The sequence below is a fragment of the Thermobia domestica genome, chromosome 13, assembly GCF_964235325.1.
Source record: "Thermobia domestica chromosome 13, izTheDome1.hap1.1, whole genome shotgun sequence".
NCBI classification, from domain to species: Eukaryota; Metazoa; Arthropoda; class Insecta; order Zygentoma; family Lepismatidae; genus Thermobia; species Thermobia domestica.
Genome location: NC_137466.1, coordinates 219,627,492 through 219,645,020, shown reverse-complemented (window position 1 = coordinate 219,645,020; position 17,529 = coordinate 219,627,492). Strand labels below are relative to the sequence as shown.

At 36.9% G+C, this 17,529-nt stretch overlaps 1 protein-coding gene across 1 annotated transcript in view; it reads left to right on the top strand.

The window, feature by feature from the left end:
- The first annotated feature begins 2,252 nt into the window (after positions 1-2,252).
- The window catches only part of LOC145669046 (juvenile hormone esterase-like), a 51,483-nt gene continuing 36,206 nt past the window's right edge, over positions 2,253-17,529 (top strand). Inside the window, exon 1 of the mRNA XM_081737408.1 lies at positions 2,253-2,650. Coding sequence (XP_081593534.1) covers positions 2,360-2,650 — 291 coding nt within the window. The 5' untranslated portion in view covers positions 2,253-2,359. The remainder of the gene's footprint in view (positions 2,651-17,529) is intronic.

Here is a 17,529-nt window from a genome sequence, read left to right as displayed (position 1 = left end):
CTTTCAGTTTATTAACAGAGATTTGGCTAGCTGGGGGCTTCGCATTTGCTGACCCCGCATTTGCTCGACCTACGGTCTCGCACCTCTTAAACCGACAATTCTACCAAATTTCAAGTTTCTTTTCGTATTTCAACCATCTAAAAGTTAAGATTTTGTATCCCAAGATAACGCCCATTTAAATAACATGAGGATTTCTTTATCCTGTCTTTAGACCCTTTACAAACTAAAAATATCCACTTTTGGCAATTTTCCAGTGGGTTAGTCGCTAACGGCTACAATCATGCCAAATTTCATCATTCTAATCCTGACGGAAGCGCCTAAACATTTTGGTGTGTAAAAAGTGTTTTATATAAATAACATGGGAAAGATTATTCAGTTCCCCAGAAAAGCTTCTACAGTTGGAAATTTTCATTTTCGGTTACTTACTTAGGTAACGCTAACAAAACCGTACAAGCATATCGATTTCAAGATTTTATTCCAATTTCAAGTGCCTAAAACATGAGAATATAGATTTAAAAGAAAGTTCACTTAAATAACATGGGGAATTTCTTCTTCCCTCCTTTAGACACCCTAAAAATTAAAAGTATTCAATTTTGGCAATTTTCCTGTGGGTTAGCCCCGGAAAGGTACAATCATGCCAAATTTCAACTTTCCACGTCAACGGGAGGAATCCCCTTATTTTATGTCAGTTCATGTAGTTTTATATAGGGTGTCCCAAAAGTAATGGTGAAAAATGAAACCAGATTCTTGGCAGCAAAACAAGAAAAAAGTTTATATTACATATAGTCCGGAATTGGGCAAGGGCGGAGCTAGATAGCTTCGAATGCGGAGGGTCAGGAACTTTACACTTATGTAATGGAGCTTGCAAATTTACAAAACCACATTGAAGATGCGTGTGAACAGTTACGTAACACAGCAGGAGTGATGGAATGCATTCGAAACTCACGATTAACATGTTTGCATAGATGTGAGAAGACAGTACTTTAAACATCTTCTCTAGGTACGTTTATTGTTAGCATGTATGACCTAGTAGTTTGTAGTGCTATTCTGTGTAAGATACTACATTACAAATACAGTACGTTGTTATGGATTCTTCCTGTTATTGCATTAGGCCCAACATGACACGACTAATTACACATGTTCTTATTTCTACCCTCTCTCTGCAAGTTTCTATCTGGAATACCACTTTCCATTACCCCCTGCGATTTTGCAATTATGTTGTAATCTTTGCTTTCACTCGCATTCTAGACATGCGTGCAATCCTGCCATGGATAACGACTTTCTTCTGTATGGTTTCCATCTTTTCTGCACCGTTTCATTACACCTGCCGTACAGACATTCGGTAAATTCCTAAATGACGTATGGAGAATCTCTGGCGCATTTATGTAACATACGTTTAACATGTCAAGCCGATATGATTTTTCTTTTTGTCTTTCTGAACCCCCTTCCTAGCTCCTATCATTATTCCGCTGGAATGTGTGAAGTTACTTTCCCCCCACATACGAAGTTGTGTAGCTCCGCCCCTATTCATTTCCGGACGATATGTCATATAAACATTTTTTATTGTTTTGGTGCCAGGAATCTGTGGTTTCATTTTTTACCATTACCTTTGGGACACCCTGTATAGTTAGGATTGCGATAACGGATGTTATCCTGGAAGTTATACAACCCACAGAACTTAGTTGTAAAAAGTGTTGTATATTTTAGTTCGTTCATGATTAAAATACTAAAAATATTCACTTAACATTACAGCGTAACGCCAATTTGCACACTATCACGTTTTCAATATATCATCTGGGTTATTCCGTCACATTTCCCCATATTTCGTTCAGTTATTTCACTATATAAATACATATATACTGTTAGAACATGGAATCTCCATAAGTCAGCAAATGAGGAAGGAACCTCTGACAGGTGAAGCAAGAACTAAACCCATAAAAGAAAGTCGTTTCTTTAAAAAGAAAAGAACTAGTATTGTTACATAATGTATTACAACCTATTGTTACGTAACATTGAATATAATATATGCGTATATACTATTGATAGACATTTCGATCTACTTCTACATGTAGGCCTATACGATTAGCGAATAGCTAGTGATTGTCTATGACTATCAATGAAGCTAAGGCGCGTGTCGAGTACGGTTGATAAGAAAAGAGGAGGAGCAATAGGACAAGTAAAATTACGCATGTCATCACACGCACATGCGTTCGCAAAAGAAGGGAAAAAGGTCATTTCGCAAGTTGGGAGCTTGGAGCTGTAAGGATGCTGCGGGGAAACCGTCGCTGTGCTCGAAGGTCACACACTCCGTTTATTGCTGTGTGTTTATTGGTATTTACTTAGTCGGTGGGCGGGGTTTATGATTTCATTAAAACTAGCCGAGAATAGGGCAAAGCACTTCACTTACGATTCTCCTGTCTTCCGATCCAAGGAAATGGCTTCGGCTGCAATACCATTGTTCCTTTTTGTTGTCCTCTTCACGTCGCTGGTCCTCACTCAAGACACCCTCAGCAATGAGGTCGATCCAATCGTTCAAGTGATTCAAGGGAAGATTTCCGGGACGACTATGAAATCCCGGAAAGGTAGGCTTTTCTATGGGTTCCGAGGAATCCCTTACGCCCGGCCGCCAGTAGGAGATTTACGTTTTAAGGTAAGTAAACAAAACATTGTTATTATTATTACTTTTACCCCGTGTAGTTATCTTTCGTCCACGTGATGTTGGGTTTGAATCCCGATGAGAACACTGGAGTTCTGATGTTGATCCAGCGTTGTGTTAGTTGGAAAAAGTATCGAATTCCAGTAGGTTTAGCTAGAAAATGGGTAGCAACAATAGGAGACGATGACCGACTATAGTTTTTGCTTCATTTCTGCTTTATGATTTGTGGATTAATATTTACTAACATAACTGATATTTTGGAATGAAATTAAGATATGAGGCTTTCGTTTAACGGTTATAGTCCGTGAGCTAAAGAGAGCACATGATTTAAAAAATGAATGATGTTGAAACGATTTGTGGAATGGGAATGTAGGAGAAAACGAGCTAATCCCGAGAACACGCACTGATGCTACATGAAATTGAATTGATGTTTTTAAAAATTTAACGTCCCACGATTATGCTCGTTAGGCTAAAGACGACGGATGATTATGAAAGTTTAGTTTTAGTGTTCTCGCACCGGGAATCAAACCCTGGACCACGTGTACCAAACGCGCAGTCGATAGCAATCAAATCAGCGGGCAGGGCCGTGGGACTCCACCAAAACGTCCTAACTTAACATACATTTATGCATTTTCTGAATAAAACTACCTTATTTAAGAGGGAAATTATTGATGTAGCATAAAAATTTGATTTTGCACTTCATCTGTACATTTCCTTTTATAAAAATAATACAGTTCTATCATTTTTTCTGAAAATAAAGGTGGAAGTATTTTACAGTTATTTATCGTCTCTTCGGGTGCAGAATAATATCCGTTCAATAATACATAGACGTAGTGGGTTGTAGTTTTGGATCCCTCCCAACAAAAATTTCTTGGTGAGCGCCTGCCGCGGACTATATTGTCCAACACAAAGTTACATGGTCTGGGATCAAAGTAGGGACCCCTCGCACCAGAGGTTATAATGAACTTCTTGAATAAGGATCAGGAACATAGTTTGCTAATCAAAATACTGATACCAAGGGATATTTATCTGCTATCAATGGAATTATGTTATAATATATGTGATGAAAGGTAGTAGCAGATAAAAGAAGGAGGTGAAGAAGATAATAATTATGTTAATAAAGAAGGCAATTTTTTACATCAAAAGGAAGAAATTAGAGGAGGGCCCAGCGATAGGAGAATGTGTAGATTGATATTAAAAATGCTAATGTCTCTCGTAACCAGTTGATATTAAAACTTCTCTCGGTAACTTTCTATTTATCAATGCTTTTTGTTCAGTTCTTTCTGTAAGCCTAAGATGTAGGGACGCATTTACGTGGGATGTCCACTGGGTCCGGACCCCCCAATCACTTCCAAACTAGGCATGTGAGCATATATTTGAACATTTTTCTTAATAAAACTATACTTGTTTAGCAGCGAAATAATTGATGTAGTCTTACATTTCATTTGTCCTCTTCCTATGCTTTCTAGTTCTATTCTGAGAAGTACTTATCAATTGTTGAACTTTTTTTTCGGTTGTACAATAACACCCTCTCCACTAAATTTGATAATTGGAATTTCTCATTTAGATACATATACGTAGTGTTTTGTAATATGGACCACCATGGGCGCCCGAAGGGGGGCAGGGGTCTCAGCTCCCCTGGCTCACAGAATATGGCTGCACAATTATAATAACCACTTAAATTTCTTAAGATTTTCTTAATACAAATTTTAAAAAATCAAACGTAATATAGTAACCAGGGAGATGTCCCCCTTGAACATATTTTCGGGTGCACGTGTGGACCACCCCAATAAATTTTGGACTCCTCCCAAGAAAAAAATCTGCGTGTGCATCTGCTAAGATGCCTTATTGTTCGACAATAGGAGACATATTGGCCTTACTATTTTCTGATACAGTCATTAATTACACAGATAATAGTAATTATTGCTCTTTCATCTTCAAAGTAATTTAAGAACTGTGGAGGTGAATTGGGGCAGGACTGATTTAATAGCGTCATTTAAGGTTAAGCTTGGGGGGGAGGCAAGATTCTCCATCGAAATTAGTTAGGTTTCATACATTTTGTTAGTAAATTACTACTATTGATCAATATATATATATATATATATATATATATATATCAAACATAGAGGGGGCAATTACCCCCTGCCACTTTCTCCCGTAAAGAACGCTCCTGGACTGATTGACAGTGTAACCAGATTAAGTTTCGATCCCTAAAGAAGGTTCTACTCTACAGCGGAAGAAAAGTTCATCATAAAAGTGCCAAGTGCACTACAATGTCGTGACACCATGACCAAGTTGCAAAATCGCAAAAACCTTTGCATTGAGGTGTCGCTATCCTTGATACTAACAACTTACAAAGTGCAAAAAGAAACAATTTTTGAGATTATTTTATTTCCTTTCAATCAATCCAGTGGCCTTTCCTCCTTCTTGAAGGATTTGTATTCAAGTCCTCCTGGAGGTGAAAAGAAAGAAAAAAAGTTGTCGGCTTTGAGCGAAAGTTTCAAGATAATTTTATTATTGGCTTCCGCTAGGCGAATACAATCATTGTTGACTTGGACCACATTTCACTGCCCTGGAATGCTCTTTAAGCTCTCTTCGTATAAACATGAATGCAGAAACTAAAAATAGAAGCAAAGCCTGGTGAAACGTGCTTACCAGGTCACGCGTTCCACTGTTCGCTAGAAAACGAAAGGAAACTGTTATGAAATGAAAATGAAAAATATTTACGTTTTTCAAGTGATCGAACAACACTGTAAGTTTTAGTCGACAAGAATAGGAATTAATTTTATATCCAACTGTGACGGGTGTCAAGAGACCTTTAGAAAACAAACATATGAAATAAGAGGTTTTTAAAAGAAAAGAACTGAATCTAAATGTAATTGAAGTGTTGACTGACTGATCAACATCAGACAAAACTACTTACTTTTTTTTTAATGAAATTTGGACAGTGCACAGAATCTGTGACGTGAGGTACCACTAAGGAGAGATTTTTGGAAATTCCGCAAGGAAGAAGGAGAGGAATTGGGGTATATCACTTATTGTAAGAAGATGCTCATATCTGGGAATCCCTTAAGGTTACCGATATGAAATTTGGTGATCGAACTTTTCATTTAGAATAACTAAAAATATGCTTCATCGCTTTTTGATACTTGATCTAGAAAGGAGGAGCAGATAAGGGCCCAATTGAGGTGTTCCATTTTTTATACAAGATTTCGAGTTTAAACGAATTCAGTATGGAAAACAAAAAAGAAGGGATGCTAAATATTGGATATAAACAGGGATTAAATCTGAGAATTTGAGCCATAACACCAATTTTATACGGAAGACATCAAGTTAACCTTTGCTTTAGTTGAGAGATGCAAAAAAGCCAGCCCTAAGGGACGTAGTTTTTTTTCCTTTTTGACTTTTTTTTATGACTTTCTTGTTTAAGTACCACTTGATTGTTTTTCAAACATTTATTTCCGGTAAGGACACTTTATACAACTAGTATATCCCAAATGTAGGTTTGATTGCTTAACCACATTATTAATTTCCTGGAAGTTATACATTTTGGTGGACATGTTTTACTAGTTGCCTAAATGCAATCTGAAATGCAAGATAAAAGTACCATAAACGAAACTTCTTTCTTTTCCTTTTAGTACAAAATCTTGTGTTACATCTCTTTTTTTTGTTCGGGAAACGTATTCTCAGGTTCAGAGTTCAATTTACCAAAAAAAGAAAAAAGGAAAAAAGAAAGAGAGAAAGAAAGAAAGAAAAGAAAAGAAAGAAAAAACAAACTATAAACGGCAATTAGGGTAAAATCATTATTAACGGAATTCCTTCTATCTTGACTTATATCCCTTAAAGTAAGAAATTTCTACAAAGCGTTTTAAACGTTATTTCTCTCTCTCTCTCTCTCTCGAATTTAAGCACCTCAATTACTGTTATAGTTAAATGTACAGTTAAAATAAAGTTTAAGTTTATTCATAAATTTTAAATAATTTTATTTTACCAAATCTACATTTTCACAATTTCTATGCGAACACTATTAAACGTTTTGCCGTTGAACGTTACTCTACGATAGTCATATAAACAGTTCATTGGAACTGGAGTGCGTCCACCGATTTGCACTTTTTCTCTCCTGTCGAGTTCTTTAATCCTTGATTTTTTCAGGATTTTCTCTGCAGAATACAGTAGTTAAAAGGTTTTTCGTGTTACAATGGGTAACACAAGGTGGAACGTACGGTTATCTCTTTACTAACCTTGATATATTTAGAAAAGCCTAAAGTTTCCCAGAAGATTGAAGTCACAAATGGTAGTAAATTTCATTTCCGGTTTCAGGAAAGAAATTCCAATTGAGATGGACTATATTTTAACTGATTGCAGAAAATAGCTTTTCGCTGTCTATTACCGTTTTCGCTGTACTATAGCGATGAACGTTAAAACCGGAAATGCTTGATTACTACCACTTCCGGTGGATTGATAACCTCCACCAACGAAATCAATTCCTAAATTTAGGCCTATACGCTATATATATCTTGGACAAAATTGATGGTAATTCATCCAGTATTTCTTGAGATTGTTTGTCTCTCGACACAGACCGACAGGGTAGGCTATATAAAGGAGTGTCGGAAAACTAAACTTCTTAAAAAGAACGAATGTGCACGGAACAAGAACTGAGGGTATTTGGAAATTGTGTTGTGAAAGATGTCTCAGTCGGAAAATGTATAAGCTTGTTTCGGAAGAGATACATTTCGACTTGATTCTCTTCACGAAAATTCTATCTCGTCTCGTCTCGTCTCATCCGCAACCCTAATTAAAAGTACATCACCGGAAGGTCACAAGCTTCTAATCACTTCAATCGTTCGCTAATCTCTAAATTTTGACGTTGCAGTTTTCTTTCGTCGCCTCCCCGTCTTACTTTTTACAGGTACTACAACACTAACGATAATTTCTCGTAATCGGTTTCTTTCTCCTCTTTTCAACCATTTCCACCGTTTCTCTAGAATTTTGTTCTACCCAACTAATTTTCTCCGTTCTTTTCCATAGCCACATTTGAACAATTCCAATCCTTATCCTTGCTTTCTAATACCCGTCTCCCTGCCCCGTGAAATACAATTCTCCGGTAGAAACACTTGATGAATTTTTTCATAGCTTTTTATTGAATGACCCATGGAACACACTTTTCTCGTTCCTGAAAGCTTGTCGGTGCTTCTATTCTTGATTTTACTTTCCGTTCACAGTTCGAATCTTTAATAATAAATCCCTCGCTAAAACTGGTCACCTTTCTACTTTCTCTCTTTAGACGTTTGGCGCAGTTCCCTACAATGCAGTCACAACGGCTTGCGTCTTTTTTAATACCCATTATCCTACCATGTACTTCACAACCTTTCCTTAAGGTTTCTAACAGTGCCAAAGACAAGCGTTGTAGCTGCTGAAGTATGCAGAAGAACAACTTACTTCACTGACGCCAATTTCTGCAGTGCATTTACAGTTGGCTCACAGCACCGACTGTGATATTTCGATTTCACCAACGGCCACAATCTCATACGGAGATTTGTAATGCTAGTTTAATCTTCGTTCCTTTTTCAGTCTTAAATGAGCTCTACACGCTGGTCTAGTGGCTAGCGCACGCGCCTTTGGTGTACTGAGTCTCCGGTTGAATTCCCTGTAGGAGAGCCTTGAAAAATTTGAGCGCAATGTGGTTGTTCCGGTTCCATTTTAAACTGAAGTTTCTAACATCCGTCCCCTCCAATTAAACCAACCAACCAGCCTTGAATCGGATAAATATTTTCCAGTGCAGGATTCCCTCATCATTTGCATTCCACTATTATTCGTAGCTCATTTGCCACAAAATGAGAAGTTTCTATACGTAACGGTCCTCAGCTGATCGCTTCGACTTTATAGCTATTTGCTGTTTTAAAACCACCCATCAACCTATTCCTTCTTCTACCGTCCCTTCTCAGTCAATATCCTAACAAGTTACACTTCCTCTTTTAAACGTATCTAAAAATGTTCTTTGTTTCTAAACACTTCTTCATTCGTTCGTTTCCCCTTCGAACCAGCTATTTCTCTGCATTCTTCTCCGAACTCACACATATTTCCTCTTTATAGAGTATGACACTATACAGAAACCATATAATAAGTGATTTTCTTAGCTCTTTATTCAATGATTAACAAAATAGACCTTTTCTTACTAAAATATTTTTATTTGTTTATTTAACAACCACCAGATATACCTCAAAGGCCATTTTATACTGGATATCTAACAACAACAACAACAACAATGTAAAGGATTTGGGAAGGTGTCGGCCAGGGCTTGTTTAGTAGGTACCATCCCGGCATTTGCCTGGTAGAACTGAGGAAAACTCTGGAAAACCCCAGTCAGGATGGTCGGCAGCGGGATTCGAACCCGCGACCTCCCGAATGCGAAGCCAACGCTCTATCACCTGAGCTACTTCGCTTGATATTTGTTTCACCTTTCCTTGTTTTTTTATTTTAGTTTACACTTAAATTTCATGAGAACAGCATGAGCATCACGACTTTGATATGAATGTCTTTAGTGCTGAAATTCAGGCACAATATCCCAAAAATAGCTGCAAAAAGGAAGAGAAAAATTTATTTGTTTTGTATCGCTCGACATAGAAATTAAAAACTTGATATACTGTATGTGGGTTTTTATCTATACTGTACACAATACGAATTATCATTAAGTTCGAAGAATTCTGGACATTCAACCCGAAAGGGTTTGATTATTATTGTGTTTCTCTTATATTGCTGGATCTAAATACATGAAATGGGATCATTTTGCTATATACAATATGAACATTTAATTCATTGTACGAATTTTGGAAATTTCAATCCAAATTGCTGTAAAATATGGTTTACATATTAGTGCTTTTCTTGTGAAACATTGAACTTGCATACCAATTCGGTATATGGAGGTTTTAGTTCCACAAAATTTGAGAGTCCCATCGGTTGTCCTTCAGAATAAAGACGCAAAGAGAGGAAGAATTCAACTTTCGGATTCAGTTTGACTGCAGCTCTGTTACCTAATTGCTACTCAAAACAATTCCACTTACAATCCATGTGAGTAGATGCTAGAGTCGATATTAATCACAGTTGATCGTCTGTTCACGATCTATCTCGTAATTTCTGTCCCTAGTTGTACGTAACACAAAAAGATTTGAAAACCTTTTCTCGCTTCTAGCAACAAGAAACGATATTTTTAAATATAGTTCTTGAAATAAAATATTTAATAATATACATATGTAAGCTAATGCATGGTACACAATAAATCAAGATATAATTGAAGAATAAAAGCGACTTCAACTTGGTAAAACTGTCATTCCTGTAGCATAGCAGTTGAAGCTAAAATCTGTCACCAACTCTGATTTTTTTCTTTTTCTTTTCTTTTCTTTCCTTTTCTTTTCTTTTCTTTTTTTTTTTTTTTTGTAAGCAACGAGGTTATGTAGGAGTTAGTTAATTGTTTATTTTGTCCAAGGTTGTTTCTCTCTATTATTCATGTGGGAACGTTTTAAGATATATAAAAAAACGAGAAATGCTTTTCATGCTAAAGAGCAATTATTCAGACAAAGAAACAACTTTTGGCTTACGTTAACTTTTGATTTTTGTAATGTAGTTTGAAAGGCTGACACCGTTAGTAAGGGTTTGTTCCTGTTCTCCCACTTTATCACTGAATTAGCTGAAGTTTCTGTAGAACTTTATTCCTGGTAACAGATAAGTTAATTGAAAATATTTGAAGCATACGAAACCTTCTTGTCCGGAAAATTCGTTGATGAAAGTTCGAATTCACTGAAGTTTCGAACCCTTTCTTCCTATGCTTTCACACGAAAACAGCGTCACTTATCTTCATGGAAATATACCCCCTCCCCTATTCTGAAAATACGCCTTCCCGAATTTACCTCTAAATATTTTTTTCGAAATTCGAAACTTCTTTGTTTGTTTCTCATTTGCGAAACAAAAATGTCCTCTGCAACAACATTAAATGAAAATAAATTACGTAGGTTAAATTTACACTTCTAACGTTGTTAGTCACTTCCCTAGGCGTAAGGGTAATGATAGAAAGCCTCATTAACGCAGTGGCGGCTCTACAGTTCCATCAAAGGGAAGTCACATCGACAGTGGAGAGGAAACTGGTTTCACGCCCTTCCCTCCGAAAAGCTATGTTAAAGTATATCTGATGTTATTAAATTCCGAAATTATAAACTACATTAAGAAAGTATTTTATTTCTTCTTTCATAATAATTTGTGTGTGAGGGTCGTAAAACAAAATAATGTTTTCTTCTGCGAAAAGGAAAATATATTCCACAGGCGCTCCACTCTATTTCCTTCTCTGCTACCTGCCACAAGGAGTTTAAAAAAAAAATGTTTTCAGCCACGATGAAAGTGTGATTACATTGCATGTAAGGGCAGGCGTTTTAAAGGATTGTTCTGTGCGGCAGGCGAACGCTAGAGAAAATACGCCAGAACCAGGCACGTAGCCAGGATTTCGTGAAGGGGCGGGGGTCCGTGACATGAAATACTGTGGTCATCACAAAAGGGGCTCGATCACTCTAAACTATTTTACTGGAACATATATTGGTTCGTTTAGCCAGGATTTCGTAACGGAGGGGGGGGGGAGTGACATGAAATTCTGAAGGCCCAGAAGCTCGATCAATCTAAACTACTTTCCTATAAACATATATTGGTTTGTTAGGACAATAAAATGAGGATGTGTTGGCAAGTATTTTGATAACAAACTATGAAGAAATTTCGAGCAAAATAATAAAAAAAGTATTGAAAAAGATTTTGCAATATTTACGTCCTTCTCCTGTTTATTCAAATATAACAATTTTTCTTTCATGACCTCAATTATTATAAAAAGTACATACTCAATTCTGTCTTGTAAACTATCTTCTAATATAAATAAAATAAATAGTTTGTTTGTGTGTTTGTCTGTCTGTGTGCGGCCTGGAGACCAGACGAGTGGGCCGAGAGTTACCAAATTTTGGTCAGGGGTACCTTGGCCCAGGCCCCAGATCAAGACGAAGCTTTTTTTTCAAATTTCGAAACAGTGGGGTCTCAGGAGGGCGTTTACCGGAACCGGCTTGGAAACCAGACAAATTGACCGAGAGTTACGAATTTTAGTCACGAATACCTTGGTCCAGACTCCAGACCAGAGTTAAACGTTTTTGGCGAAATTCGAACCAGGGGGTCTCAGGGGGGAGTTTACCGGGACAAGTAAAAGTAGTAGAAAATAACATATATTTATTTATTTATTTAACAATCACTAGATACAGCTCAGAGGTCATTTTACATGGGATATCCAACAACATTAACAATAGAAAGGATTTGAAAAGGTATCGGCCAGGGCCTGTTTAGCAGGTGCCATCCCGGCATTTGCCTGGTAGGACTGAGGGAAACCCTGGAAAATCTCAGTCAGGATGGTAGGCAGCGGGATTCGAAGCCACGACCTCCCGAATGCGAAGGCAACCACTTGAGCTATTAGCGTCGAATTCATATTTTCGCGGTCGCTGAAATCAATGGTGAAACTCCAGTCGCATTAACTTCCAAATTCACGCTATTCGGCTCCGGGCCGGGGGTCACCGGAGGGGGGGGGGGTGAGATACCAAGACATATAAAAGTAATCCAAAATGACCGATATTAGTGTCAAATCCATAGTTTTCGCGGTCGCTGAAATCAATGGTGACACTTCCATTAGCGATGACTTGCAAGTATGCGGGCCAGGAGTCAGCGGGGGGTGGATACTGAGACACGTAAAAAATAGCCCAAAATGACCGATATTAGTATCAAATCCATAGTTTTCGCGGTCACTGAAATCAATGGTGATACTCCCACAGGCGTTGAATCCAAATACAGCCCGTGTGCGAAGCATGCGTATATTCAACTAGTTTTACAATATATGCGTTCCTTTCTCTGTTGAATCAAATGCTAACAGAACTTTCTTTCAACATACTTTTTTGTTTTTATTATTCCGTCAACTACTGTCGGTTCTAAATGATAGGTTAAAGGAGCCACAGAAAATTGTTCTTGAAATAACATGTTTGATATTGCAAGGATGCGATGACGAAAAGTTATGATTAAAAATGTCCACGCTGTTACACAATTGCACTTATGCTTTCGAAAGCTTGAAATCTCCTTGACTAGTAGCAGAAATTCTGAGAATTCCATAACTTTTCTTGAAATTTCAAATTCCCTGACTCTTCCATAATATCTCGCTTACCTCGCCACCATATTGCAAGTAATACAAATCTCCTCATAAGAAAGATGAGCAAAAGCTTCCTGTAGTCTTCTTTTTAATTTTTAACGCTGATCGTTCTTTTTGTCATTTCATTTTGTTTTATCCTTCCTTAATTTTTCCATTTCTGGTCTCGAAGGGGGGGGTTCCGGACCCCCCGGACCCCTCCCCCTTGGCTACGTGCCTGCCAGAACACGTGAACAGTGGGTAACACCAAGGATTGTGACTTACGTGATGTCAAATCTCGCATGCACATCAATCAAGGTTGCAGACTTCATATTAATTTTTTTTTTTTTTTTTTAATTGACAATATCACTTCGACATTACGTCCACTCAATCTCACATCATGCTCACGCGACCTCTCTTCAACATCACATTCACATCATGATTTGGAACCCACCCTTACTCATTTCAGTATTACTTCGTGAGGATGAGGTCGAATGAGCGTGAGTTCTGAACTTGCAAACGTCGAACTCATGAGTTGAGGAACCTCCTCGTAAGAATATATCCCAACTACTCTTTAGTGATTCATGTAATAATGAACGATAAATGGTAAAGCTTAAAAGTAGATTAAATATGACAAACAAATATTTTAGGAAATGAGCAATTACTATATTCATGAGCTATGAGAGCTGAACCAAACTTGAACTATACCAAGTCTATTGTTCAGTTTGTGACTGATACCGAAACCAAAGTGAAAATGCATACATTTCATCGGTCCCTACTGTTACCAACTCCATTTTTGTGAAAATAGACATGTAATAATTAAAAATCACTAAATTCTTGTATTATGAATGAACCCAATTTCATTCTCGTAATCAAAGATTGTTCAGAAATTCTCTAAATCAGTGTTTTTAAATCTAATTTTATTTAGCGTAATCTCTAGGAAAGTTATGATTATGTTGTCGCTGCAGGAATTTCAAATTTGAAAAACAAAATTGAAGAAAACTTTAAAAAAGAGTTTCTCACGATCCCTCAAAAACTCAGACGCTGTACTTATGTCGGGGGTTCCCTGTATGGCCGGCCCTATAGATGATCAAATACTCGTAAGCGAAGATTGTTGAGCCAAACTAGAACTATAGATGATTAATTGTTCTGTTTGTGACCGAAGATAGCTCAACCAAACTGGAACCTTTGGCGATCCTTTACTCTGTTGATTTTTTTTTTCTAAAGTGGAGCCACAGGATTTTTAGAACTTCGTATTTTCTATGTCCCTATAAATGAAAGTTCTCTTTCAAGAATGAGATGTAAGAGCAGCTTTATGTAGGATAAGTATTATCAAAAATGGCGTGTGTAATTAGATGAGTGGCTAACGAAGGCACAATTAGTTCCTGTATATGTAATCAATCTGTTCTCCACTTCAGTTCTCTGGTTTTCTCTTTTCCATACGTATTGCGGAACCACGATGAAAAGGAACTTGCCATCCTTTTCCTGCTCTGGTGGTTTAATAAACCAACTACCTACAATAGGAAAGTGGCTCTAGAACCTATCTTAGAGTAAGGTATTTACACAATAGAAATGGAACAGCTTCTGGGATTGAACTTCGTACTTTTAAAATTTAAAAAAAGGGTAAAAAAAAGTAGTTTATTTTTTGGACGTTGACCCTAACAGCGAATAGAATGTGTTTTTATAATTCAACATTCCTGCGAATAAAAAGAGACCCTGACCTTACCCACGAACGAAGGACCAATATCTCGAAGTGGACAAAAAAAGTTGATGATACGTAATCATAAACAAAAGAGAAGCGTGACTCCTGTTCATAAGCCGAAGGTCTTTCCCAAAGGCTTATGAAATATGGTTGACATAAGGAACGTCATCCATGACCCCTGCCTGATCTCAACAACTTTTCCCATTTGTTCTTTTTTTTAAACTCAAAGGAACATAGTTTTCAAGTTTTTAAGAAGATGGTTCATAGTGTTTCAAGGACAACTACGTTAGTTTCTTTTAGAAGCCTCGCGAAAAACATTAAAAAAAAGAAAAGAAATAAAAAAAAGTAAAATACCAAATGTCAAGGTTCTGAATAAAAGTCTTTGAACCAATCATGAAATAAAAAATCTGTTTGAATAGCGTAGTCAATCTAAGCGACATATTTTAAGTGTGGTCATATCGAAGGCCGGATTAAGGGGGCCTTAGGGGGGCTGTAACCCCGCGCATCCATTCTGATCAAAATCTCAACTGGCTGTCTAAAAAGAATCATACAAGATATAATTATCATCATAAAATAAAATATGACCAAAAATATGAAACATATTTCCTAACTTTCGTACTGTACTTTCACAGAAAAGTATTAGGCGAAGTCAGGAGAGACCACAATTTTATTCTAGCCCCAGACTTTTAGATGATTAATCCGGCCCTGGTTATATGTTAACTTCCAGAATTTTCACAACATTAGTATTTTGCTTTGAAATGTGGTCACTAATAAGAAACTTCAGTGGCATAGAAGCAAAAGACGAGCAGAGAATTTTATTCCTTAACAATCCAAGGAAAATGTTTATTAACTACTCTAAATTATAATAAAAGACATTTTTTTCTGCCGCCTTCTCTTTTGCCTGCTTTTTTTTTTCAATGGCACCAAAACTAAAGTCCTTGTTCCTTGCAAGCGAGGCAACAACGTTTCTATCATCTATGATCTAGGATCTCACATGTCTTGATACAATGTACAGGGTGGGCCAAAAGTAGGTATACAGTACCGTACTGATCAGCTTATTTCATTTTATATAATTTCTTATTGTTGTCCAGGAGGTAGACTTACTTTCTTTATTATTTGTTCTTAATGTCTTTTTACTTATATCTTAAGCTCGGAACAGCCGAAGCACATAAACCTATAAGCTAGGATGTTATACTTGGTCAATGCAGGGGTGTATACCTATTTTTGGGCCACCCTGTATATGTCCCAGTGACAACATCTTCCAGAGTTCCACGTTACGTAACTTTCCCAGTATAGCAACTAAAATGTATTCATTTTCTCTTTTCATTTCCTTAATAATAATATTCGCAAGGATAAGCAATTCCGGAAGTAGCAGCATGGATTCTTCCGTCAGAATTTAATATCTATTTCGTTGTAAACCTGGTTCTTATCTCTTCAAGTAAATGTTTACATCTATTTAGTTCCTCTATCCATTATTATTATTATTATTATTATTATTATTATTATTATTATTATTATTATTATTAGTAGTAGTAGTAGTAGTAGTAGTAGTAGTAGTAGTAGTAGTAGTAGTAGTAGTAGTAGTAGTAGTAGTAGTAGTAGTAGTAGTACTTGTTGTTGTATTAAGAGCTCACTCGTGTCTAAATAGTTCGCCTTTGCGCCTTAGGCTTGGAAGACTTGGGATCGATTCCCGTTGGGAGGTCAGGTGCTTTTTTGTCACATGTTAAAGTGCAGGCTCACGTATGATTTAGCTTTGGTAATGGAACGGAACATTGAAATGAAAATGAAACGAAATTATACAAGTACCCTATCGCAGTGGCTACATGAATGATAACCGTTCGCTCTTTCCATAACCGGTAAAACACTGGATGTCACTACTTATCGCTTACTACATCAGTCATACATCTTAGGCTAACAGATCCATAAACGACAGCCGTTCCTACTTAGGGCAGCCGGTAACGTGCACACCACTAGTAACTCAACCAACATACTGTATTATGGTTACAAATACAACACATTCTGAAACAAAAAGGGTATAGCCGGATAAGGTGGTGAAAAAAAATGCCCTTACATAGATTGCTGTGATATTTACAGCAAATGTACTTCATATCCAAAAAGAACTTTGGTCAGAAAATCAACTTCAAATTCTTTCGAATTTTGAAGTTGTTGTTGAAAATTCGAAAATCAAAAATTGTTCATATCTCGAGAACGACTTAAGTTACGAAGATGAAACAAATTATGAGTATACTTTGCTTGAATTACTAAAGAACAACAACTGGTTCCTCCCTACATCATCATTTATTTATTTACTTTTAATGTTATTTTTATTTATTGTATTTATTTATAATTGAGAATGCAACGTGATAGGTTTTGCCATTCTAAGTACTGTGTTGTTTCTGCAGCTGTTTCAGCTTCCACTATCTGCAGCAAACGTTGCACAGTACTTACAACTCATCTTCTCATTATTCAGAGCCCCACCCCTTGTTTCCAGTACACCCTCAAGAAAATGCTGTGCCATTCATTGTAAATTTTGTTCTTCAAATCTATATAGACCTTTATAGTCATACGCATCAGATCTCTAAAACTTTGTACACTTTTCTTCTTGGCTCCACATCCATAAATTCAACCATTTTGATCCACTCTCACACACTATGAGACAAGTGACACTGGTACTGAAGTGGTTCACGAAATTTGTAAATTAATCTCAGCTAGTTGAGATTATACTCAACTTTATGCATACGAAAAGTAAGAAACCACAGTGTAATTCATAACTTCCGAGCATTTACTAGGTGCCTGAGATTTAACTCAAATGACGTCACGTTGTCTAGCATTTTGTTCATGAAACCTTGAGATTAATCTCAAAATCTTGAGCAAAATAGTAGGATCTCACTTTTATGCATATCACCCATTGCTTTTACTTTGTTCGTTGTGAGACCATGAATAGTTACCGGCTACCGAATGGACCATCGATTACCGTTCACATAG